General features: G+C 46.2%; 1 protein-coding gene across 1 annotated transcript; it reads right to left on the bottom strand.

Moving 5' to 3' along the window:
* Positions 1-27,736, bottom strand: LOC136316363 (uncharacterized). The gene is made up of 10 exons (XM_066248387.1): positions 27,068-27,736; positions 16,751-16,827; positions 15,990-16,151; positions 13,987-14,059; positions 13,270-13,365; positions 12,045-12,176; positions 8,353-8,505; positions 3,425-3,592; positions 2,937-3,026; positions 1-2,270 (listed from the first exon to the last, which is right to left on the bottom strand). The coding sequence occupies exons 1-6, from the start codon at positions 27,522-27,524 to the stop codon at positions 12,166-12,168; spliced, it is 876 nt and encodes a 291-aa protein (XP_066104484.1). The 5' UTR covers positions 27,525-27,736; the 3' UTR covers positions 1-2,270; positions 2,937-3,026; positions 3,425-3,592; positions 8,353-8,505; positions 12,045-12,165.

The following is a 27,736-nucleotide window of genomic DNA, read 5'->3' as shown; positions in this document are numbered from 1 at the left end:
CCACCCTCAGACCTCAGAGTGGTCAGAGATGAGAATTGGCATCCCGCCATTCAAGCTCTGGCCTCCAGACCGTTAGGTAGAGTGGATGTGTCCAGGACATCTCCACGGGCAAACACGCACTCGGCACAGAAAAGAGGTCTGCCACAGCTGCGATCAGGGACAGGGAGCCTCGGCGGAAAGAACTGAGGGGAGGCTGGAGGCAGGCCCCTTACTGCAACATGTGCCAAAGTGGGTGGGAAGTCAGAGGTCCTAGTCTTCCTCAGAAGAAAAAGCGATTTGGGTTCAGATTGTGACTCGGGGTATATTCTTTTGGGATTGTGATTTGGTTTAGGCACCTGAGAGTGAGTTAGATTGGATTTTTAATATTGTCAAGTCACCATGTCTGGTGAGTGTGGAGTAACCGCTTGGTAGAAGAGGGGCAATGTGGGAAATCTTCTGTTTGTCGCACCCTGGGCACAAGGTGAGGAAAGAGTTTGAGGTGCCAGGCTATGTGGCCAGTCCAGTGGCCTGAAAGAGGTGCCAGACTGAGGTGCAATGCTCAGAGCACATGTGGAGTGGGCACTGGCGGGTCCATATGGAGTGGGCAGGCTGTTGGGCCAGGCTGATTGGATAGGCAGAAGGGCCAGGCTGAATGGGCAGGCTGAGTGGGCTGGCTGAGTCCAGGCTGAAGTTCCATGCTAAGGGGCCAGGATCAGGGGCCACGTGGAGTGGGGATGCTGAGAAGCCAGGCTGACTGGGTAGTTTGTGGGGCCAGGCTGAGAGGCTATTTGCAGTGGCCAACATGAAGGGTCAAGCTGAGTGCAGGCGGCGTGGCCAGGCTAAGTGGCCTAAGTGGCCAGGCTGAGGGTCTAAGCTGACAGGGCATGCGGAAGGGACAGGCTCAGAAGGCAGACTCAGTGGCTATGTGGAGTGGGCAGGCTGAGAGTCCAGACTGAAAGGGTAGGCTGATGGACCATGCTGAGTGGACATGCTGGGGGGGCTGGGCTGAGAGGCCAAGAGCAGTGACCAAGATGTGGGGCCCAGCTGAATGGGCAAGCTTATTGGCCAGGCTGAGTGGGCAGGCTGAGTCACCATGTGGAGTGGGCACACTGAGGCAGTAGGCGGAGTGACTAGGCCAGTGGGCAGGCTGAGTGGGCAGACTGAGGAGCCAGTCTGAGCTGGCAGGCTGAGGGAAGGTGATTTGGGTTCAAATTGTGACTCGGGCTATTCTCTCTGTATTCTGGTTTGGTTTAGGCGCCTTGGATTTTTAACATCATCAAGTCTCCATGTTTGGTGACTTTGGAGTAACCACTTGGTGGGTGAGGGGTGACGTGGGAAATTATCTATTCGTTCGCACCCTGGGCACAGGGGGCTTTGGCACGGTTAAGCCCCCTGTGGCCGGGCAGATCCTATCGGGCATATACGTTGCTGTAAAAATTGTAAGTTTAAGGGACTGCCCTAACGCCTTCCGTGAGGTTCAGTTCCTTAAAGCGTGAAAGCATCCCAATATAATAAAGCTGGTGGAGGTGATTGTCAGGGACTCCATATCATGCATCATCATGAAGTATGTCAGCGGTGGTGACCTCTGACTATTTACCTAGGAACTGCCCGAGCACCGAGGCAGAAGCACGACGGATTATCGGGCAGTTCCTTGGGCAGTTCCTTTCGGCACTACAGTATGGCCACAGGCTGGGTGTTGTCCACAGATACCTGAAGCTGGGGAACATTGTGATCAATGCAGACAAAAATATCAAAATAACAGAGTCTGGTTTAGGGAGGAAGTTGAAAAGGATAAACTAAAAATCAGACATTTTTTCCTACCACCAGTTTTGTCAGCAGACAATGCCACACGCCAGGAGTCATGGGGAACTTCAGGAGTGGAAGCGAACTGTGATTCTTCCAGATATGAGGTCACACGTGACTGGCTGTGATTCACAGCACGTCACAGCCATAGGCCACAGCAGGAAGCTGAGTGGCAATTCAAGGCATTGGCCAAGGGTCCTGGATTCCAGAACCACCCCTGCAAGCTAGAAGGGGGACACCCAGGCCCATTCTTGGGGTCAGAGCATGGTCTCAGAACCAGCGGGCGTTTAACAGCCCTTCCTGACAGTTGGTAGGCAGCTGCTGTAGCCCCAGAAGTGGCCCCCCAGGTGGGCAAGCTTGTTCACCTGGCAGACTGAGCTGATGGCTTCGGTGACACAGTTCTCAAAGCACTGGGACACACTGTCTCCTGAGCCCGCAGCTTCCCAGCTGGTGTTACAGAAGGCGGGGATCTGGCGGAGGGGCTTCTCCTGCGAGGATGCAAGGGTGAGGGTTAGAGCTGGGAGTGTGGCTGCCAACTCTCTAGGACAAAGCTGTCACTTGTTTTTATTTCCCCTCTATTTTATCAGTGCCCCATTGTTCAAACCTTTGTCCCACCCCCACAAAGCATGTCCTCACTGCCCCCCAAACATCAGACCAGTGACAATTCAGCCTCGTCTCTTGCAGAGAAACTACCCACACCGCAGTCTGTGAAAACTTAAGTTTTGAAAACTAATTTGATTTTCCCTGGCCTATGTTTTCCTACAAGGAACCACTGAACAGTCATACATGAAATTCCCGTGCCATATTAAGAAAATAAAAAAGAAATCAACCTCAATTTTCCTAGGGGCGCAGGCCTGAACGAGAACAGAGTACTTCTGTGTTTTCCCTACTCTGGTCACCACCAGGCCACTGACAGGCTCTGGTATATGCCTGGGGTTCCCCTGGTGGCAACACCGTATTTCCTTTATCTGTTCTGGAAAGCCACCTGGGGTCAGACAGCTCAGCTGCACCAGAAGTGGCCACGCAGTCACACATGGCCCATCCCTGTGCACAGGAGGTATTGTCCATCCACTCAAACGCACCCTCCGTCTCCACTGGTTGTCACCAATAGTCTGGTGCCTTCACCCCTGAGAAAGTATTCCCGATCCGGGTACCTGTTTGAGCCTCCCTTCCATGTCCCCCAGCAAGGACTCCTTCCAGCCGTGCTCCTCGGGAAAGTTTATTTCCACCAGCCGCCTCCAGACCTGCAAAAGCCACATGTGAGCAACAGCCCCCATTGCCACAAAATGCCACGGTGTCATTCTGTGAGAAAGACAGACCATCATGGTAGTGCAGAGAGCACTGGGCCACAAGGACACCGTGCCCCAGACCTGGCAATGTTCAGGACACACACCTTAGCCCCAGGAAACAAAGGGCCCTGACTAGACAGGTAACTCCTCCGGTCCTTGCTGTGTAACCAGTGTTTATTCAGAAGGAATTTCCCTCTGATGTTTTGTTTTGAAATGCGGCAAACTCGCAAACACAACATAATGCCCCTGTCCCTCCAGCAGAATCACAGCTGTTAACCTTGAACACGGCTGTCTCTGTCCCTCGTTAGACCCTCTCACACTGTCCAGCAGGCTCTGTGCCATCCCTGGCTCACCTGAATCTCCTCTCTGTACGTGAATGTGACTGGGGCAAACGTGAGCTCGGGCACATGCTGTTCTTGAAGATCCCCCGAAGCCACTCTGGCAGTGGTGAGGGTCCGCTGGGCGGCAGTCCTCACCAGGTTCTTCTTCCCAGTTTCACTTCCCTGCCCATCCACTCAATCCTGTTACCAAAGCGGAGAGTGAATCATCCCGGCCCTGTGCTCTCAAAGGCACGGGCGAGACCTTCCCCTGCTTTCCCCAAGTTCATGACAGAGCCTCGGGAAGCAGCTCCGTCTAAGTTGCACAGATGTGCTCACACACCGGCCCTGCCAGCGGCTGTGTCCTCAGAACACTTCACTTTCCCGGCACTTTGCGGTTCACTCCGAGCGGGTGACACAGGGACAGGGGTAAGAGCAGGGATGTCGTTAGAGTTGATGCTCACAGACCCCCATGCAATGACAGCTCAGGGAGGCTTGGCCATCCCAACAACACACCCATGGGCTCTGACCCAAGACTGGAAGGGGGTGGGGTGCACCCTCATGGCACAAAGCTGCCAGGAGCTTAGAGCATCCCAACTGCTGTTTCCAGGTATATTAGGACAGTGGTTGGCAAACTCATTAGTCAACAGAGCCAAATTCTTTAAACTTACAGTTGATAGGTAGGTACATTCCTTATCAAGGTAGAGCCCACACGTGGTATTTTGTGGAAGAGCCACACTCAAGGGGCCAAAGAGCCGCATGTGGCTCGGGAGCCGCAGTTTGCCGACCAGGGCACTAGGAGACTGTACCCAGCCTGGGGCCAGCGGGGGAGGGCCTCTGCCCTGACAGGAGAAAGCAAGGGGCAGAGGAGGAGGGTGGCTTCAGGTGCAGGTGTGGCTGCAGCACAGCACACAGGGTGATAGTTCTCAGCTGGGCACCAAACACGCTGGCTCTTGCTTAAAGTCCCCGAATAGCACAGCACTTTCTAGAACAATCCAAGAGCTTCAGTTATGCATGCACACCCTGTGTTCTGGGCCTGGCCTAGACCTGGGCTTCCCCTCCACCCACATGTGGCTCCCCACAGGCTCTCAGAGGGTGAGGGGCCCCCTCATACCTCATCCTGCAGGGGCATCCTGTTGTCTCTCTGTGGGACCACAGCCCCAGTCCAAGGCCCTGCCCTTTGCTCCCAGAGTACCGTGGAGAAAGCCAGCTTCCCCTCAGCCCATGGTGCCACCCTTGTGCGCTCACTGATGGCCCCTCAACAAGTCCTTGCTGCCAGAGCCTGGCTCTGTTTACCCTTGGGGTCCCCGTACCCAGCACAGGACCGGGCACAGGTGAGCGAGGGAGGAACAGCTTCGAGCCTGAAACCCTACACTGCAACCTTCACCTTCTCTCCTGTTTTCCTGCATCTGGCCCTTCAGTTCCACTGACCCCTTATATCAGCATCCAACTGACAGCTTTTGTAAAACTCACCATGGACTTCTGGTGGGTTTCAGTTTGCAAAGCTCTTTGCTTTCACAGCACAGGTGGCATATCCTGACCACACTGTGGATTCTGCTGCTCCAAGCAACATCTAAGACAATTCTTTCTGCAGGAAACACTGCACTCCATGACTGACAGCTTCCTTATACACAGTTAATTTGGAAGTTGGCCCCGGCCTAGGATAGTTTAAATGAGATCTCACTTCAGGAGAAAGCCATCATCTTACCAACAACATCATTTAGAAATGTGCCCCTGGGATTTTGAAGAAAAAGAAATCCAGAAGGCATAAAATAAAACTTAGGGACTAAACTAAGAGGACTCTTCAACCAAGTATCACTGAAGAAGCCACACAGAGACTGGTAGGAAAAGTGGAAACAGGGAAACGCGGAGAGGGCTGCACAGCTCCCCGGAGTGAACGGCAGCAGGGAGAGACTCGCGTGGCAGGAAGTGAGTGTAGCAGAGAGGGAAGGGTCCTGAGCCCCAGGAACAAAGCCCCAGCCTGTAGCCCTAGAGCCCAGAAGAGGTGTAAGGACAGTATTTAGCTGGAAACAAGTCAGGATACTGTTTTTGAGAAAGAGTCTGATTTCTCAGACCCAGGATCCTTCTTAAAGGGACCACGCAGAACATCTCTCTCATAACCACCCACCTGGGGCTCCTGGGGGGGGGGGGAGAGGAGAGGACCAGAGTAACAGGAAGAGAGTGTAATCTAGGAGGCACAGGGAAAAGCATTTTGGGAGATAGCCACCCTAACCCCTGGGACAAGTCACCCCCCAAAGCTGAAGTGAATATTTCCCCGGAAACAGCAATACCAGCAAAGGGAAGCAGGAGAGCAGCCAAACAAGTTCCCCTGCTGAGGGCGCGCTGGAGGGCGGGCGGCAGCAGGAGAAAAAAGCGCAGTTCTGATGGCAGGGGCGGAAGCCGGCTGGCCACCACTGGGCTCAGGTGTGAGCTCAATCTTGCCCGGCTGGGGAGAAGGGGGCATGCAAAAGCGGCCAAGCTCAGCTGCCAGCAGCCTGTAATCCAGCCTCCGGGGAAAAGGGCGGGAAACCCAGAAAGGGTAGAAACCAGCCCCGGAGCAAGGGCAGAGGAGCACAGCCTTGCCCCGCCCGTGCAACCCAGGCTTGCAGTCTGACTTGGTTGCCGGCTCCTCCCGTGGGGGTGGAGCCAAAAGCCCAGTAGAGGCGGAGTTCCGCTACTGAGCTGAGCTTGGGAACGCAGTCCTGCCCGGCAGTAGAGCCAAGGCTAGCAGCCGTTCCTCAAGTGGGCTCCTCCTGCAAGGGCAGGGCAAAATCCCGGAAACAGGCGGAGACCCGCAGCTGAGCAAAGGTGCTCACCAGTGCCCTCAGGGCCGAGCATAACGTCACACACGGGGGCGGGGCAAAGGCCAAGGCCACAAACGCTTGTGCACCGGAGCACAGCCACTCCCGTGAAGAGAAAATGCAGAGGCAGAGAAATACAACACAGATAAACCAAGAGAAATCCCCAGAAAAGGGCCTAAGTGAATCAGATATAACCAAATTACCAGATGCAGAGTTTAAAATAACGATTGTTAGGATGCTCAAAGATATCAGAACCACCATAGATGGCCATTATAAAAACCTAAATAAAGAAATAACAGATATAAAAAAGGACATTGAAATAATAAAAAAGAATCAGTCAGAAATGACAAATAAAATATCTGCTGTAGGACTTAAGCAGGGGAGTGACAATTCTTTGTAAATGATCATGCTGGTGGTAGGATAAAGAATGCATTAGAGCCCTGGTTGGTGGCTCAGTGGTAGATGGTCGGCCCAGTATGTGGATGTCCCAGTTCAATTTCTGGTTAGTGCACAAAGGAGAAGTGACCATCTGCTTCTCCACCCCTCCCTCTTTTCTCTCTCTCTCTCTCTTCTCCTCTTGCAGCCATGGTTCAGCAGGTTTGAGGACATTGCCCTGGGTGCTGAGGATGGCTCTGGGGAGCCTCCACCTAAGGTGCTAAAAATAGCTCGGTTGCAAGCCATGGTCCCAGATGGGCAGAGCATCGGCCCCTGACAGGAATTGCTGGGTGGATCCCAGTCAGGACACATGTGGGGCTCTGTCTTTCTATCTCCCCTCCTCTCACTTGGAAAAAGAAGAAGAAAAAGAATGCATTGGATGAGGAAGCTGATACAATGATCCAAGTGAAAGACATTTGGGATAGAAAAAGGAACAGCTAAGGGATGTTTATTTATAAGTCAGTACTGACTTGGCAGTCCTACTAGCCATAGGGGACGAGAGAGAAGTCAAAGGTATCTCCCAGGTGCTACCAAGTACCACTTCTGTCACCACTTAGGCAGCTGGGTAGATGATGAAGACAATCACATAGGTTGGGAGCAAATTATTATTATAGAGTTGAAGCTTTTAAAAGAAAATGACAGAAGAGATTTGAGATGTCTAAATTCTAAACGTTAGCCTGACCTGTAGTAGCACAGTGGACAGAGCATTGACCTGGAATGCTGAGGTCACCAATTTGAAACCCTGGGCTTGTCTGGTCAAGGCACGTATGAGAAGCAACTACTATGAGTTGACGCATCCTGCTCCTCCCCTCACCCCCTCTCTTTCTCTCTCCAAGGTCAATAAATAAAAAAGTTTAAAAATTTCTAAAATTTGGCCCTAGCCGGTTTCCTCAGTGGTGGAGCGTCGGCCTGGCATGCAGGAGTCACGGGTTCAATTCCCGGCCAGGGCACACAGGAGAAGCGCCCATCTGCTTCTCCACCCCTCCCCATCTCCTTCCTCTCTGTCTCTCTCTTCCCTTCCTGCAGCCAAGGCTCCACTGGAGCAAAGATGGCCCGGGCACTGAGGATGGCTCTGTGGCCTCTGCCTCAAGCGCTAGAATGGCTCTGGATGCAGCAGAGCGATGCCCCAGAGGGGCAGAGTATCGCCCCTGGTGGGCATGCTGGGTGGATCCCGGTCGGGCGCATGCGGGAGTCTGCCTGCCTCCCCGTTTCCAGCTTTGGAAAAATGCAAAAAAAAAAAATTCTAAATTTTAAAAAGTCTCTTGCCTGACCAGGCGGTGGTGTAGTGGATAGAGCATCGGACTGGGATGTGGAAGGACCAAGATTCGAGACCCCAAGGTTGCCAGCTTGAGTGAGAGCTCATCTGGTTTGAGAAAAAGCTCACCAGTTTGGATGCAAGGTCACTGGCTCAAGCAAGGGGTTTCTCAGTCTGCTGAAGGCCCATGGTCAGGGCACATATGAGAAAGCAATCAATGAACAACTAGAGTGTGTCACAAAGCGCAATGAAAAACTAAGGATTGATGCTTCTCATCTCTTCGTTCCTGTTTGTCCCCTGTCTATTTCTCTCTCTGACTCTCTGTCTCTGTTTAAAAAGTAAATAAATAAAAATTTAAAAAACAGACAAAAAAACCCACTCTTTGACTTTTCCTTACTGTCATAATTCTATGAGGAAGCTTCCCTTGTCCCTCACTTCCCTTTAGAGCCAGAATACCCATCCCCCCTCTTTACCTCGATCTGCCAGTAGTCACAGATGGCCTTCACAGAAATGGTGCTCTTTAGCACATGGTCAGGACTTTGTGGCTTTAATGGAACAATTGTTTTTGATCTCCCAACAAGACTGGCAACAGAACTCTTGGACTGTATAAGCTGCTCCTTTTCATCCTACAAAATGAGAAGAAAATAAAGACACTAATGTTGCTACTCAGTGTGACTAACAAAAACTGAATGCTCCACTCCCTTAGAGAATGTCATTTCTCAGTTCAAGAATTGTTGGTGGAGCCATCTTAGAAACACCGGGGTAGAGGAAGAAGGAGAGACCGTTTCTGTTTTCAACCAAGTGCATTTGGACTCAATTTTGCAGCTTTTTCCCTGTGCCCTTTTTCAAGGAACCATAAAAGCTACATGCAAAAAATAAAAGTAAAAGACAAAAATAAAACAAAAAGAACTTCTAGCTGCCAAATACAACTATAAAGCTAGCAAAGGATTTCCCCAAATAAAGTTCAAAGAACACACAAATTAAAAATAATAACAACCATGTTGTTATTGTTGTTATTCAACTTCTCAATGGGAAAAGCCAGTTCTTGCCTTCTGCTTAGGAGAAGCTAGAGTTAAGTTCTTTAAAAATTTTAAATTATATCCACCACAAATGTTTTACTTTTTTTAATTGAGTCAAACTTTCTCCAGAAAGATCTTAGCTCTCCAACCAACAATCTACAAATCAATACTGTTGGTGAAGGCATTGCGACAAATGATTTAGGGTTCACCTTTTAGTGCCTTGCTGTGTGACAATCATGTAAATTTGATTGGTTTGAAAGCAGTACCATGCAAAATTAAAACTCTCAAGTCTCTGCAAACCCAATTATCTTAAAAACTAATGAACCTCTTGTCAACAAAATTGGTAGCGATCTACTGCCAATTCCATTAACGTAAAAGATTAACCGGAATGTTTTGAGCCCGTTCCAAGGTATAAAAACTCCTGAAAAAAGGGCTTTCTTAGAATGGAAATAGATGTAATGAGAGTAAAGAGTTAATAATGTTAAGAAATGTCATTAAGGAATTAAGAATATGCAAGTTAAAAAAAAAATGCTTAAATAAACTACCTGTGCCTGTCCCGGGGAGCATGATTGGAAGAAATACAACTTGAACTTATTAGTTAAGAAAGAGGAATGGAATCTATCAGGGAGACAGCCTCACTGTTCCATACTTGCAAGCTCACCACCCATGTCATTGCCTTGCAATAAAGATGTCAGTTTCTGTCTAACCCAGAGCCAAACATCTCAAACTCGAGACACCAAGTGCTCAGCGTGGTAAAAGTTCTGAAAAGAACCGGAAGCCAGGACAGATGCTCCCGAACCTGACGGAAAGCTGAGGACAGGCTGAGGAGCAGACCCAGGTCACTCCATGCCCCGAGGATGCCGCCAACCCGACGCCCCTGACCTGGAGAGGAGGGAACAGAGCAGCGACCCTCGAGAAGAGAAGATATGACAACAACTGCAGAGGAGTTACCCTACGACAGGAAGGTACTCTGTGGGAGGGAGGAGATAACAGCCAAGGATTATTATAATCCTCCTTCACACCTGAAGTACCTCCGAAAGAGACACTGTAGAGACAACATCTGAAAAGTCAGGTTTTTACCCTTTATTCCAAATTAACAGATATCTGCCCAGGTGAAACACTGAATGCAAACTCATTCATAGGTTTATAATTCCTCAACCAACATTCATAAGTGCCCAAGTCTTACCCACAAAACAAATGGCATTGTTTTGAGTTATTCTGCTTTTCTTATTTATAATCTTCTATTGAAGTGTGAGGGTCCCCTGCCTTCTCATACAGGAAAAGTAATTTCTCTATTACAAACATATTTCATTCTTACTGAGAGATGTACCTTGAGCCTTGTCTTGCCAACTCTACGTAACAGACATTCAATAAATGGAAGTAGTCCTGCTGATTTGATTAAAGCACTCCTGAAGGGACAGTTCATTGGAGGAAATGAAGGTAAAATTGATTTGGGTTAAATACTAAATGCAATACTTTTTTTTCTTTTATTTGTATTTTTCTGAAGCTGGAAACGGGGAGAGACAGTCAGACAGACTCTCGCATGCACCCGACCGGGATCCACCAGGCACGCCCACCAGGGGGCCATGCTTTGCCCCTCCGGGGTGTTGCTCTGTTGCGATCAGAGCCACTCTAGCACCTGGGGCAGAGGCCAAGAGCCACTCTAGCGCCCGGGCCATCTTTGCTCCAATGGAGCCTCGGCTGCGGGTGGGGAAGAGAAAGACAGAGAGGAAGGAGAGGGGGAAGGGTGGAGAAGCAGATGGGCACTTCTCCTGTGTGCCTTGGCCGGGAATCGAACCTGGGACTTCTGCACGACAGGCCGACGCTCTACAACTGAGCCAACCGGCCAGGGCAATACTATTTTTTTTTTTTTTCTCATTTTTCTTAAGCTGGAAACAGGGAGAGACAGTCAGACAGACTCCCGCATGCGCCCAACCGGGATCCACCCGGCACGCCCACCATGGGGCGACGCTCTGCCCACCAGGGGGCGATGCTCTGCCCATCCTGGGCGTCGCCATGTTGCGACCAGAGCCACTCTAGCGCCTGAGGCAGAGGCCAAGGAGCCATCCCCAGCGCCCGGGCCATCTTTGCTCCAATGGAGCCTTGGCTGCGGGAGGGGAAGGGAGAGACAGAGAGGAAAGCACGGTGGAGGGGTGGAGAAGCAAATGGGCGCTTCTCCTGTGTGCCCTGGCCGGGAATCGAACCCGGGTCCTCCGCACGCTAGGCCGACGCTCTACCGCTGAGCCAACCGGCCAGGGCAATACTATTTTTTTTAAAGTAAATATTGTTACGTAAATAAACTGGGAAATATAGCATTACCTCTAGGTAAGATTTTAATGTCCTTAATTAAATTCAATTTTCTAGTACCTCATCATTACCAAAAGAAAATTGCCAAGGAGGAGAAATTTGGCTCAAGTCTAGTTTCATAGGGGTTTTCTGAGTGAAAAAGAATCTGATGTCAGTTAATCCCCTTCAACCCTACTTTTGTTGCTCTACACCAGGGGTCCCCAAACTACGGCCCACATGCGGCCCCCTGAGGCCATTTATCCGGCCCCCACAGCACTTCCAGAAGGGGTACCTCTTTCATTGGTGGTCAGTGAGAGGAGCATAGTTCCCATTGAAATACTGGTCAGTTTGTTGATTTAAATTTACTTGTTCTTTACTTTAAATATTGTATTTGTTCCCGGTTTGTTTTTTTACTTTAAAATAAGATATGTGCAGTGTGCATAGGGATTTGTTCATAGTTTTTTTTATAGTCCGGCCCTCCAACAGTCTGAGGGACAGTGAACTGGCCCCCTGTGTACAAAGTTTAGGGACCCCTGCTCTACGCCTCATCTCTGGCTCCAACTACAGAACTGAAACAGACAGGAACAAGGCAAAGAAAGTATGATGAGCGCTAAGAGGCTCAGGGGAGATGACTAGGCCTTTACTTCAATAATGTACCCAAAGGAATCTTATTAGCAATGTCTTTAAAGAAAGAAAGGAAAAAAGGAAAGGGAGCAAACTGATTAAACTCTATTTGAATGTGAGCCAAACATAAAAACAATGACCCACTGCCTGGAGCTTTCAAGGATATAAACAGTAGCAGCTGACAGGTTTACCCTGTTTCTCAGAGCTCCTTTCTGTAATTGTCCCACTGATGCCACACCCACCATGGAGTCCTAGAGCAGGTCCTCGAGGCGGGATAAGCTGGTGTTATGGTCACAGGAGTATTTCCGCTTGATGGAGTCTTGGAGGTTCCTCAAGAAAGACTCCAGGTCTCATGCATCACTGAAGAACTGTGGGGACAGACGGGAGGGGTGCCTTGCGCTCACTACGACGCAACACCAAGACCTTAACTGAGACAGCCTACTGCGCAGAGCCGAGCAGAGCCGATTACACTCTCCCGGCTCAGTGAGGTTCATTACAAAGGCCATGGAAGTATAAACGGGAGCTTTTATGATGCCGTGGCCTAGAACTATTACTGGTGACTAGCACAAAGCCTGCTGACCACTGTGGAAAAGTCAGCCGGCTTCACCCCCCCAGAAAGCTCTGCTCATTCTTGACTTCTCACTAGTGACAGCACTGGGCTGTGAGGTATAGTTCACAAAAGCCTAGAGGTTGAGTTATCAAATGTTTTAATTTGTTGGTATAATTACAAAATCATCAGGAAGAATATTTAATTTAGGGCAAAACCAAACAGATAACAATTTATTGTCTCTGCTTACCCTCATTTGAATACAAGTAGCATAGCCTTCATTCTGTGAGAGACTGTAGAAAAAAATGGCCCTGTTATTCTATAGGTCTTGTCATCAAGAGATGGAGTCTATTTCTCCTCCCCTGGAAGCTGGGCATGGCCACATGACTTCCTTTGGCCACTGGCCTGTTACTAAGCAAGGCAGCAGACAGGCGCTGGTGCGCTGGGGCTCCCTCTCTCTGGCTGCTTGTGGGCAGAGGCACCACGTGGAGAAGTCCAGAATAACCTGCTGGGAGCTACAGACTTGTATACAGACCTGTAGCTCCTCACCTCAGATGACTTCAGACATGGAGTGATGCTGTTAGGGACCCACCAACCCCAGCCTGCCTGCCAGCTGCCTGCAGTCATGATTCAGCCAGGTAAGATGAGAAGACCACGCAGCTGAGCAGAGCCCTAAGTGTCAAACCATAGAATCATTAACTACCTAAATGATTGCTGTTTTAAGCAACTTAAGTTTTAGGGTGCTGGTTTATACAATAGAAGCTAACTGACACAGGTGAGATCAACTTTGCCTTCCCCATGTATATGCATGTGCACACACACTCTCTTGCCAAAATGAAAATATTCTCCTCAGTCTCTGATACACACATACTTACACAAAGGCACACACGCAGACAAATACACAGCCCACGTACCTGAAAGTAAGCAGTGTTCTCCTTCATGTGCTGCTCGACACACAAGCACAGCTGCTTCATCCACTGCAACTGGGACTGGACAGCGGCGCTGTAAGCCTGCAACCACCAAGCACAGGCAGAGCAGCATGAAATCAACACACCCAATACACGCACAACGCTCTCCTCCAAGGACAATGTCCTAAGGATAGGGAGGCCTACAGAAGATACATGGAGGTACTTGACTGGCACCTGCTCAGTGCTTCCCGTAAGCAAGAGGCTTGTCTTTTATCTAACATGGTCTTGTAAGAAGGGGTTACACAGAAAAGGCCTCTCCACACTCAGTTGCAACTAAGGGATCTAGCCAGCAAAACTCAGGCATAAACAAACCCCTCCTGAGTTCCTCTACCATCTTTCCTCTCTGGGCAACGATACCACATCAACAAGAGGATCTGTCTGGGCAGTTACTTGAAAAAATATGGTCCAAGTCATTTTCCCCGTGAAGTTAGGAGTCAATATCCCTTCTTGTTTTTCATAGTATTCTTCTTAGACCATCTAAACTGTTTGCAGTCTTTTGAGGGCTGAGACGAAAAGGGAGAAGACCCAAGACAAATGTTCCCATCATTCCTCCAGGTCTTTCAGCAGAACAAAGTCACTGATTTGAACACTTTTATAACAACTGCCTCTGAGCACACACCCTCCAGTCCATACCTCCAGTCTGCATGGCTGGGTGGTTCTCACGTGATAGCAGCTCTGCTGTATCTCGTAGAGACCGAAACACATCCTGTTTCTCCTCCAGTTCCATTCTCAACTCCTGAAAGTGGAATAAAGGTTTATGCAATAAGCACTATTAAAGGGACAGTATCAGTGAAGAAAAGGCTCTGCTCCCTACCCTACTTTTTAAAAGCCTACAGCACTGGGTTACAGCCAAAATGAGATGCATGAACAGTACATGCCAAAGGATTTCAGAAAGGAGCAAAAATACTGGAATTACTGATGAATGATTCACAAAGGATGTGGGACCCACGCCAGACCTGAGTAAGTGAGGGAACATAGGACGAGCACTGAAAGCAGAGAAAGGACAAAACTGGGCTAGAGTGGCTAGTTCATGCCTGCACCCACCTAACACAGGACCTGACACACCAGTGGACCCGAGGCCCTGAGTGGCTGGCTTCGCTAAGACTATTCCCACAGCCTGCAGTGTCCTCTTCTGGCTCTGAATTCTATTAACATTACAAGACCTACTTTAGATGCCAGCTCTTCTATCAGATTTGACCCCTCTCCCTTGATGCTTTCCAAGCACCTTCTTTATATCTATATAGTCTGTTCTCATACAGACTGTTCTAGGAATTATCATATCTATTCTGTCTCCTTTACCTCAGAAGAATCCTGTACCACTCTCTATTCAGGAAAAGCCTATATTTTAAAATAAACTCTAAATTCATGGAATTAAAATATATAATGTAAATGTTAGTTAAAAAGTTTCCTATATTGCCTGACCTGTGGTGGTGCAGTGGATAAAGCATCCACCTGGAAATGCTGGGGTCGCCGGTTCGAAGCCCTGAGCTTGCCTGGTGAAGGCACATGTGGGGGTTGATGCTTTCAGCTCCTCCCCCCTTTTCTCTCTCTGTCTCTCCTCTCTCCTCTCTCTCTCTGTGTCTCTCCCTCTCCTCTCTAAAATGAATAAATAAATTAAAAAAAAAGTTTCCTATTTGCACAGGATTTACAAGATGTTTAAAAATCCGCCCTGGCTGGTTGGCTCAGTGGTAGAGTGTCGGCCTGGCGTGCAGAAGTCTTGGGTTCGATTCTTGGCCAGGGCACACAGGAGAAGCTCCCATCTGCTTCTCCACCCCTCCCCCTCTCCTTCCTCTCTGTCTCTCTCTTCCCCTCCAGCAGCCGAGGTTCCATTGGAGCAAAGATGGCCAGGGCGCTGGGGATGGCTCCTTGGCCTCTGCCCCAGGCGCTAGAGTGGCTCTGGTCGCGACAGAGCGATGCCCCAGAGGGGCAGAGCATCGCCCCCTGGTGGGCAGAGCGTCGCCCCATGGTGGGCGTGCCGGGTGGATCCTGGTCGGGCACATGCGGGAGTCTGTCTGACTGTCTCTCCCTGTTTCCAACTTCAGGGGGCGGGGGAAAAAAAAAGGCGCTTCTCCTATGTGCCCTGGCCGGGAATCAAACCCGGGTCCCTCGCACGCCAGGCCGACGCTCTACCGCTGAGCCATCCGGCCAGGGCGAGACCAAAAAGTTTTTTAATGAATTAGAGAATTCAGCATTTCTGAGAGGCCTCAGTTAAACAATACTAAGATTATTAGCTTATTAAATCTTACTGAATCTTTTATACAACACTTTGAAGTGGTGCTATTATTGTCCCCTTTTATAGAGGTCCAGAGAGATTCAATGACTTGCCAAGGTCACAGAGCTAGTAAGCAGAGGAATAAGAAGTTACATTAGAACTAGCTCACTTCAAAGACTAAAAGTTTAACCACAAACCATGTTGCTTCTGAAATGACAACTTGCAGGCTGCTACTCTGTGAACCCAAGACACTGCCTTTCTAAACAAACTCATTCTAGCGTGCGAGTTCTCTCTCTCCACATCCACTTCTCCCATGCGCAGATGCGTTAAACAGTATCCTTATTTCTACCTAGCAGAATGCAAACCCAGAAACCCAAGCTCTCAGCAGACTAGACCCTCTGTCTCCTTCTGCTGCTATTACAGAAATATGACAGGCATGTTGTGCTAGACTCACAGAGAAGTAATTTTTCTTGGCCGAGATATTGGGATTGTTGTCACTCCAATCATATGCTAGTTCCTCCTCCTCCTTCTCATTCAACCAAATCAACTCGGCTGTAGCTCTGGAAACAAATTTATGCAGGCTCTGAAGGTGCCTCATCCGGAAGCTAGAAGTTCCCTAGACAAAGCAAGGGTTACAAGGTGAAACCATCAGCCTTTCATCTACAGAAGATAGCACATTTGACCGCCAAGCAAAGAATGATTCAGGAAATGAATTTTGTCTTCCTTTTTACATCTCTGGGTGCTTCTCCATTGACTTAAATGTAGTACAAGTCTGGTACAGGACTCCCAGATAGAGCCCTTGTCAATTTTAACTAAAAGCTGGAACTAACCAGGCCTTTGTGGGGCTCCCTGGATAAAAAATGATCCTGGGCTTGTCCTACCCTGGGCAACACTGAGTGATAGAAATGAAAAACACAGAAGTCCCCTCCTAATCAACCCCAAACTTTCAGTATGGTGTCTCAGAGCACACACAGCCACTGCTTTGTAAAGCATGACAGCTCAGACAGGTTCTACTTAAAACTTCCTGGGGCAGTGGTTCTGATCCATTAAGAAAATATTATACTACATATAAACAACTGCAGAGTAAATGATACAATCTAATTAACAGAAAACCAAAACAGGGCTAAACTCAGAGCTTTCCTAGCTAGGGCAGAGTTGTATGGAGGGAAGCAGATTCTCCATGAACAGAACACAGGAGGGTTACTCAAAACTTACCTTTAGTTTACAATACTGTGTCTCCAGCTTCCCAGGAGCCTCAACATAACTAGTGTGAAAATTCTGGGACATTTTTCCTTGATAAGAAAGTTCGAAATAAAAATAATTAGAGGAAAAGTAAACTATATTTATGGCATAGCTTCAACTATGTCAATGCTATGTCTGCACGTAAGTAAAGATCACTTACTCTGAGAAAATAGAAACTTAAGACAACAAATCTCTGGGTCAGATTTTACAGCCTGGAGTAGATCAATGGAACAGAACATAGAACCCAGAAATAAATCCACAGCTCTATGGACAACTGATACTTGACAAAGGAAGTAAGGGCATACAATGGAGTAAAGACAGCCTCTTTAATTTAATAAATGGTGTTGGGAAAATTGGACAGCTACCTGCAAAAAATGAAACTAGACCACCAACTTACACCATTCACAAAAATAAACTCAAAATTGGTAAGAGACTTAAATGTAAGCCGTGAAACAATAAGCATCTTAGAAGAAAACATAGGCAGTAAGCTCTCCAACATCTCTCACAGCAATATATTTGCTGATTTATCTCTACAGGCAAGTGAAATAAAAGACAGGATAAACAAATGGGACTATATCAAACTAAAAAGCTTTTGCACAGCTAAAGAAACTAAGAACAGAATAAAAAAACAAACTACACAATGGGAGAACATATTTGACAATACATCTAATAAGGGGTTAATAACCAAAATTTATAAAGAACTTGTAAATCTCAACACCAGGAAGACAAACAATCCAATCAAAAAATGGGCAAAAGAAATGAATAGACACTTCTCCAAAGAGGACATACAGATGGCCAATAGGCATATGAAAAAATGCTCAACATCACTAATCATTAGAGAAATGCAAATTAAAACCACAATGAGATTATCACCTCACACCAGTCAGAATGGTGCTCATCAACAAAACAACACAGAGTAAGTGCTGGCCAGGATGTGGAGAAAAGGGAACCCTCCTGGCACTGTTAGTGGGAATGCAGACTGGTGCAGCCACTGGAAAACAGTATAGAGATACCTCAAAAAATTAAAAATCAAACTGCCTTTTGACCCAGCTATCCCACTTGTAGGAATATACCCTAAGAACACCATAGAACTGTTCCAAAAGGAGAAATGCACCCCCATGTTTATGGCAGCATTGTTCACAATAGCGCATATCTGGAAACAGCATGTGTCCATCAGTGTACGAGTGGATTAAAAGCTTTGGTACATATATACTATGGAATACTACTCAGCCATAAGAAATGATGACATCGGATCATTTACAATAACATGGATGGACCTTGATAACATTATATGGAGTGAAATAAATAAATCAGAAAAAACTAAGAACTATAAATTCATACATAGATGGGACATAAAAAAATGAGACTCAGAGACACAGACAAGAATGTGATGGTAACGGCGGGGTGGAGGGGGGAGTGGGGGGCGAGGAAGGAGAGAGAGGGTGGGGGGAGGGGAGGAGCAGGAAGAAAAACAGAAGGTGACAGAAGACAATTTGACTTTGGGTGAGGGGTATGCAATGTAATTAAATGTCAAAATAATCTGGAGATGATTTCCCTGAACACATTTACCTGATTTATCAATGTCACCGCATTAAAATTAAAAATAAAAAAATAACAACCAGCTCAGCTCTGTATATTATGTGCTCATTGGCTCAATAAATATTTTTTGAATGAGTGAAAATTCAGTGAGTAAGAAGATTATTCATTCAGAAACATCTGTGTATGCCTGCAAAATGGTAAGGACAATGATGCAGGCATCATCAGCACCCTGTCAGCCACACCTTCTCACAGAGATGTCAAAAGAAGCAACTTCCAGTATTAAAATCTAAGCATGAGGTCTGGCTTAATCTAGAAACCACGATCCTAGTACTTGTGTGAAACTCCACTGAATACTATGCTCACAGTCTCCCAGGTAATCTGCTTTAGGCATCTATTTGAAAGCATTGTTTTATATTATTTATGATATTCTATATATTTTCTTAATTGAGAAAAGACCATTTTAAAAGAGCGGAGAGTAATCTGAAAGGGGCCAGAGCAGTTTTCATTGCTCCATTGTTAAAACTCCCTGCACTGGAGGCAGTTACAGGTAAGCAACATTTTCCCTCCCATCATTATGTTTCTTTTAATATCTTTGTGTGTCTCCATCAATTCACTGGTAAGCGACTTCACATTCCTAAAGTAAAGAAGTCTACCCTGCTGCTCATTCAATCACTTTAATCAAAGACCATTTGTACACAGATACAGGCAAACACCAGGTAGAGGCATCCACCCAAGGCTGGGCTATCATTCCTCTCGTCCCAAAAACACGGCTGTCACCCAAGTCCTAAAAGCAGGAGTCTCGCACTCCAGCCAGTAGTCACAAGATCTCGCGCTCCTCTTAGTAGTAATAATATGACAATCCCCTCGGTGGCATCCAACTTCTGACTGTGTGAGTGACTGTGTGTGTGTGTGTGGGGGGGGGGGTTGCGTGAACAGGAGCTACCAGGAGGCAAGGATTGGGGTTGAGAGGAGTGGGGACAGGCTGGGGAGGAGAATACACCCCACCTTCAAGTTCACTAATCCTTGTCCTCTGCCCGCCCTGTGCTCAAGCCTCGCATACTCCTACCTCTCCCAAAGCCATCTGGCACTGCAAGCGACAGTCTCCAAGGACACCCAGGGAAGCGGCCCAGCGCGAGCCCCCAAACTCTGCTGAGCACAGTTCAAAGAAAGCCCAGAGCGCTGCGCCCACCTCTGGGCAAGACACACACTGACACCGATGACTCTAAATTCACCCCAAGAATCACCTTGCTCCTGCCCATCTCGCACTAGTTTAACCTCAAGCCCCAGCGAACTTCTCAAAAGAAACTGACAACAAAATAGACAGCCAACTAAATGGGAAATGTTTTCAAACAACAGCTCAGATAAAGGCCTAATATCCAAATATACAAAGAACTCATACAAAACAACAAACAAACCAATAAAAAAATGGGAAGAGGACATGAACAGGCACATCTACCAGGAAGAAATACAAATGGCCAACAGATATATGAAAAGATGCTCATCTTCATTAATTATTAGAGAAATGCAAATTAAAACTGCAATAAGATACCACCTCACACCTGTTAGACTAGCTATTATCAACAAGACAGGTAATAGCAAATGCTGGAGAGGCTGTGGAGAAAAAGGAACCCTCAATTCATGGTTGGTGGGAATGTAAAGTAGTACAACCATAATGGAAGGAAGTATGGTGGTTCCTCAAAAGACTAAAATTAGAACTACCTTATGACCCAGCAATCCCTCTACTGGGTATATACCCCCAAAACTCAGAAACATTGATACGTAAAAACACATGTAGCCCCATGTTCACTGCAGCATTGTTCAGTGGCCAAGACATGGAAAGAACCAAAATGCTCTTCAACAGAAGACTGGATAAAGAAGAAGTGGCACATATACACTATGGAATACTACTCAGCCATAAGAAATGATGACATCAGATCATTTACAATGAAATGGTGGGATCTTGATAACATTATATGGAGGGAAATAAGTAAATCAGTAAAAACCAAGAACTAGATGGAGAAAAAAGATGGCAGCAGAGTAGGCGGATGCACAGACACCCAGCTCTCAATACCAAACTGGAATACAAATCAATTTAGAAAAAATCAGCATGAAAAACCAACACTGAACTGCAAGAACAGCTCTCAAAAACCAAGGAGCAAAGAGGAAGCCACAATAATCCTGGTAAGGAGTGCCTGAATCTCCTCTGCTTACAGGAAGGGAAGGAGGGGGGTGAGGCTGAGAGCCCAGAGAGGATTTCACAGAGGAAAAAGAGCAGAAACTACTGCTCACAGCCACTTACCTGGCGACCAGGGAGCAAGGTGGGTTGAAAAGACCAGCTTATCTCCCAAGTGGAAAAGACAGGGAGAGGGACAGACTGTGAGGGGCTAAGGTATGCAAGAAACAAAATAAAAAAGCTGACTAATTTGTGCTGGAGGCGGCCATAGCTGGGGGAGGGACTGAACCTTTCACAAAACAGAGCTGAAGTGCTTCCGGATCAGAGATCTCCGGACATCTATCCAGCTCCAATCAGCACAATAAGACACAGCTGAAAACAAGAAGTGGGGAGGAGGGGCAGTAACTCAGGTCTCCATGGAGATCTGAGATACACCTCCCCCTACTGAAGCTGAGAGAAAAAACCCTGCCCCCAGTGAGATTAGTTGGAGGAAGAGACCTTCAGCGTCTCAGGTTACACCCACAGCATTCCTGGATACAGTTTCAAGGAAGCCCCCTGCTGAGATCAGTTAACAAGACTATCACCTGTTAAGAAAACAAACAAATCAAGACTTCAAAGCTGCCCAAATCCGAAAGTGGATTACAAATAATAGCTGATACCAACCCACGAAGACCTAAAAATAACACAACTGAAAACTGGAGGCAGACAACACCAAGCCTAGACTCAATCAACTCTACAAATAAAAAAAAAAAAAGAAGATGAGAAAACAAAGGAGTGCAATCCAAATGAAACCACAAGAGACACTTCCGAGAGATGAACTGAGTGATATGGAAATAATCAAACTTCCAGATGCGGAGTTCAAAATAATGATTGTAAGGATGCTTAGGGATCTTAGAACAACAATGGAGGGGGAGTTTGAAAACCTAAATAAAGAAATAGCAAGTATAAAAAAGAATCAGTTGGAGACGACAAATACAATATCAGAAATAAAGACCACAATGGAAGGAATTAAAAACAGGATAGAGCAGAGGATCGAATCAGCGAGTTAGAAGACAACTGGAATGAAGGCATGAAAGCAGAGAAGAAAAGAGAAAAAAGACTCAAAAAGTCAGAGGAAACTCTTAGAGAGCTCTGTGACAACATGAAGAGAAATAACATCCGCATCATAGGGGTTCCTGAAGAAGAAGAAAAAGAACAAGGGATAGAGACTTTGTTCAATCATATCATAGCTGAAAACTTCCCTAAATTAATGCAAGAGAAACTCTCACAAATCCAAGCACAGAGGACTCCATTAAAGAGAAACCCAAAGAAACCTACACCAAGACACATCATAATTAAAATACCAAAGCTAAGCGATAAAGAGAAAATATTAAAAGCTGCAAGAGAAAAAAAAGTTATCACCTACAAAGGAGCCCCCATAAGGATGACATCTGACTTCTCAACAGAAACACTTGAGGCCAGAAGGGAATGGCAAGAAATATTCAAAGTAATGCAGAACAAGAACCTACAACCAAGACTACTTTATCCAGCAAGGCTATCGTTTAAAATTGAAGGAGAAATAAAAAGCTTCCCAGACCAAAAACAACTCAAGGAATTCATTACAACCAAACCAATGCTGCAGGAAATATTAAGGGGCCTGGTGTAAACAGATAAAGTGGGAAAAGAATACAGAAAAAAAAAAAAGAAAAAGGAATACACTTTTAAAGAAGAAAATGGCAATAAACAACTACATATCAATAATAACCTTAAATGTAAATGGATTAAATGATCCAATCAAAAGACATAGGGTAGCTGCATGGATAAGAAAACAGGACCCATACATATGTTGTCTACAAGAGACACACCTTAGAACAAAAGACACACACAGATTGAAGGTAAAAGGATGGAGGCCCTGGCCGGTTGGCTCAGCGGTAGAGCGTCGGCCTAGCGTGCGGAGGACCCGGGTTCGATTCTCGGCCAGGGCACACAGGAGAAGCGCCCATTTGCTTCTCCACCCCTCCGCCGCGCCTTCCTCTCTGTCTCTCTCTTCCCCTCCCGCAGCCAAGGCTCCATTGGAGCAAAGATGGCCCGGGCGCTGGGGATGGCTCTGTGGCCTCGGCCCCAGGCGCTAGAGTGGCTCTGGTCGCAACATGGCGACGCCCAGGGTGGGCAGAGCGTCGCCCCATGGTGGGCGTGCCGGGTGGATCCCGGTCGGGCGCATGCGGGAGTCTGTCTGACTGTCTCTCCCTGTTTCCAGCTTCAGAAATATAAAAAAAAAACCAAAAAAAAAAGGATGGAAAAAAATGTTTCATGCAAACGGAAATGAAAAAAAAGCTGGGGTAGCAATACTTATATCAGACAAATTGGACTTTAAAACAAAGGATATAGTAAGAGATAAAGAAGGCCACTACATAATGATAAAGGGAGTAATCCAACAGGAAGATATAACTATTATAAATATCTATGCACCTAATATAGGAGCACCCAAATATATAAAACAGACTTTGATGGATTTAAAGGGCGAGATCAACAGCAATACTATAATAGTAGGGGATTTCAATACCCCACTAACATCACTATATAGATCCTCAAGAAAGAAAATTAACAAAGAAACAGCAGACTTATTGGAAACACTAGATCAACTCGATTTAATAGATATCTTCAGAACCTTTCACCCTAAAGCAGCAGAATATACATTCTTTTCAAGTGCTCATGGTACATTCTCTAGGATAGACCACATGTTAGGGCACAAAAGTGCTCTTAACAAATTTAAGAAGACTGAAATCATATTAAGCACTTTCTCCGATCACAACGGCATGAAACTAGAAATGAATCACAGCAGAAAAGCTCAAAAATTCTCAAACACATGGAAACTAAATAGCAGGGTGTTAAATAATAAATGGATTAAGAATGAGATCAAAGAAGAAATAAAGAAATTCCTAGAAACGAATGACAATGAGCATACAACAACTCAAAATTTATGGGACACAGCAAAAGCAGTGCTGAGAGGGAAGTTCATAGCACTACAGGCACACTTTCAGAAGCTAGAAAAAGCTCAAATAAACAACTTAACCCTGCATCTAAAAGAATTAGAAAAAGAACAGCAAGTAAAGCCCAAATGTAGTAGAAGGAAGGAAATAAATAAAGATCAGAGCAGAAATAAATGACATAGAGGCTAAAGAAACAATACAGAAGATCAATGAAACTAGGAGCTGGTTCTTTGAAAAGGTAAACAAGATTGATGCACCTTTAAGTAGACTCACCAAGAAAGAGAGAGAGAGGACTCAAATAAATAAAATTAGAAATGAGAGAGGAGAAATAACAACTGACACAACAGAAATACAAAATATTGTAAGAAAATACTATGAAGAACTGTATGCCAAAAAACTAGACAACCTAGATGAAATGGACAAATTCCTTGAAACGTACAATCTTCCAAAAATCAATCTGGAAGAATCAGAAAACTTAAACAGACCAATTACACCAAAGGAGATCGAAACAGTTATCAAAAAACTCCCAACAAAGAAAAGTCCGGGGCCCGATGGCTTCACAACGGAATTCTACCAAATATTCAAAGAAGAACTAACTCCTATCCTTCTCAAACTATTTCAAAAAATTCAAGAGGAAGGAAGACTTCCAAACTCCTTTTATGAGGCGAGCATAATTCTGATTCCAAAACCAGGCAAAGACCACACAAAGAAAGAAAATTATAGGCCAATATCTCTGATGAATATAGATGCTAAAATCCTCAACAAAATATTAGCAAACCGGATCCAACAATATATGGAAAAAATCATACACCATGATCAAGTGGGATTTATTCTGAGGAGGCAAGGCTGGTACAATATTCGTAAATCAATCAATGTGATTCATCACATAAACAAAAAGAAGGAGAAAAACCATATGATAATTTCAATAGATGCAGAAAAAGCATTTGATAAAATCCAGCACCCATTCATGATCAAAACTCTCAGCAAAGTGGGAATACAGGGAACATACCTCAACATGATAAAAGCCATCTATGAGAAACCCACAGCCAACATCATACTCAATGGGCAAAAATTAAAAGCAATCCCCTTAAGATCAGGAACAAGGCAGGGGTGCCCCCTTTCACCACTCTTATTTAACATAGTCCTGGAAGTCCTAGCCACAGCAATCAGACAAGAAGAAGAAATAAAAGGCATTCAAGTTGGAAAAGAAGAAGTAAAACTATCATTATTTGCAGATGATATGATATTGTATATAGAAAACCCTAAAGTCTCAGTCAAAAAACTACTGGACCTGATAAATAAATTCAGCAAAGTGGCAGGATATAAAATCAATACTCAGAAATCAGAAGCATTTTTATACACCAACAATGAACAGTCAGAAAGAGAAATTAAGGAAACAATCCCCTTCACAATTACAACCAAAAAAATAAAGTACCTAGGAGTAAACTTAACCAAGGAGACTAAAGACTTGTACTCGGAAAATTACAAAACATTGATAAAAGAAATCAAGGAAGATACTAACAAGTGGAAGCATATACCGTGCTCATGGTTAGGAAGAATAAACATCATTAAAATGTCTATATTACCCAAAGCAATTTATAAATTCAATGCAATACCAATTAAAATACCAATGACATACTTCAAAGATATAGAACACATATTCCAAAAATTTATATGGAACCAAAAAAGGACACGAATAGCCTCAGCAATCTTAAAAAAGAAGAATAAAGTGGGAGGTATCACACTTCCTGATATCAAGTTATACTACAAGGCCATTGTACTCAAAACAGCCTGGTACTGGCATAAGAACAGGCATATAGATCAATGGAATAGAACAGAGAACCCAGAAATAAACCCACAGTTCTATGGACAACTGATATTTGACAAAGGAGGTAAGGAAATACAATGGAGTAAAAAGACAGCCTCTTTAACAAATGGTGTTGGGAAAATTGGACAGCTACCTGCAAAAAAATGAAACTAGATCACCAGCTTACACCACTCACAAAAATAAACTCAAAATGGATAAAAGACTTGAATGTAGGCCGTGAAACCATAAGCATCTTAGAAGAAAACATAGGCAGTAAGCTCTCCGACATCTCTCGGAGCAATATATTTGCTGATTTATCTCCACGGGGAAGTGAAATAAAAGACAGGATAAACAAATGGGACTATATCAAACTAAAAAGCTTTTGCACAGCTAAAGACAACAAGAACAGAATAAAAAGACAAACTACACAATGGGAGAACATATTTGACAATACGTCTGATAAGGGGTTAATAACCAAAATTTATAAAGAACTTGTAAAACTCAACACCAGGAAGACAAACAACCCAATCCAAAAATGGGCAAAAGATATGAATAGACACTTCTCCAAAGAGGACATACAGATGGCCAATAGGCATATGAAAAAATGCTCAACATCACTAATCATTAGAGAAATGCAAATTAAAACCACAATGAGATATCACCTTACACCAGTCAGAATGGCGCTTATCAACAAAACAACACAGAATAAGTGCTGGCGAGGATGTGGAGAAAAGGGGACCCTCCTGCACTGCTGGTGGGAATGCAGACTGGTGCAGCCACTGTGGAAAACAGTATGGAGATTCCTCAAAAAACTGAAAATCGAACCGCCTTTTGACCCAGCTATCCCACTTTTAGGAATATACCCCAAGGACACCATAGAACGGCTCGAAAAGGAGAAATGCACCCGCATGTTTGTGGCAGCATTGTTCACAATAGCGAAGATCTGGAAACAGCCCAAGTGTCCGTCAGAGGACGAGTGGATTAAAAAACTTTGGTACATATATACTATGGAATACTACTCAGCCATAAGAAATGATGACATCGGATCATTTACAATAGCATGGATGGACCTTGATAACATTATACAGAGTGAAATAAGTAAATCAGAAAAAAAACTGAGATGAATCCATACATAGAAGGGACATAAAAATGAGACTCAGAGACATGAACAAGAATGTGATGGCAACAGGGGCGGGGGGGGGGGGGGGGGGGGGAGGGGGTGAAGAAGGAGAGAGGGGTTAGGGGAGGGGAGGGGCACAAAGAAAACCAGTTAGAAGGTGACAGAAGACAATTTAACTTTGCGGGAGGGGTATACAGCACAATCAAATGTCAAAATAATCTAGAGATATTTTCTCTCAACATATGTACCCTGATTTATCAATGTCACTGCATTAAATTTAATAAAAACAAAACAAAACAAAAAAAAACCAAGAACTACATGATTCCATACATTGGTGGGACATAAAAACCAGACTAAGAGACATGGACTAGAGCAGGGGTCCCCAAACTTTTTACACAGGGGGCCAGTTCACTGTCCCTCAGACCGTTGGAGGGCCGGACTATAAAAAAAACTATGAACAAATCCCTATGCACACTGCACACATCTTATTTTAAAGTAAAAAAAACAAAAAGTCTTCCCCAGGCATTGCCCAGCAGTACCGCACCTCAAAAAAGTACTGTGGCTGCCATCCCGGGTCTGTCCTTCCCTAGTTGATTTCCCCCCTTGTCACTTCCCCCCAAATCTAGCGGTTTCTGCCCTGTGCTAGGTCCCGTCCCCAGCGGGAGGCGGACGCCCAGCTCACCATTGTCCTTGGCGTTGGCGGCGGTGGCGGCAGCGGCCCCGGTGCGGGAGGGAGCGAACCCAGGACGCGAGGCCGGGCAGCGGGTCACAGCAGACCACCCGGCAGCTCCAGCACTCCCGGCGGCTGTTAATCCAAGTTTCGGCTGCCCGGGCTTCGGCGCGGCGCAGAGCCAGTCCGTGTGAATGGGAACCAGCGGGGCTGTCCGTGCGCATGAAAGAGAGTGGGGCGGGCCCCACACGCAGGAGGTGGCGGCCGGTGGCTGCGAGGTCCCCGGCGGAGCGGAGAAGAGAAGGAAGCCGGCGAGACGTACCAAGTGGAGTTTAGGGAGCGTTTCCTGCACTTCCCCGGGAGACTGGAGCCAGGTGCGGCAGGGCGCGCTCCCACGGCGCGGGCGGCTGCCGGAGTGCGAGTCCGAGCAGTGCTGGGACCCGCAGCGGCTCTGCGGGAGGGGGGGCATCTGAATGCTGAGGGCAGAGCATCCTGGGGCGTCCTCAGTGACAGTTGCTTGGCTGGCCTCCTCTCTCCCGGTCCCTCCAAAAGAGTCTGTGTGTCTGGGTTCTTTACTTCCTGGGTCTTGGAGCCAAGGTGTGCGGGCTCCTCGCTCCCCATGACTGGCGAGGTCACGGCCGCTGCCCCTGCCCGGCCACTGGAGCACCCCAGCCTGCAGCT

Source organism: Saccopteryx bilineata, chromosome 12 (assembly GCF_036850765.1).
Source record: "Saccopteryx bilineata isolate mSacBil1 chromosome 12, mSacBil1_pri_phased_curated, whole genome shotgun sequence".
In the NCBI taxonomy this organism is placed as follows: Eukaryota; Metazoa; Chordata; class Mammalia; order Chiroptera; family Emballonuridae; genus Saccopteryx; species Saccopteryx bilineata.
Note: the sequence above shows the minus strand (reverse complement) of the source record. Positions and strands in the feature narration are given on the sequence as shown.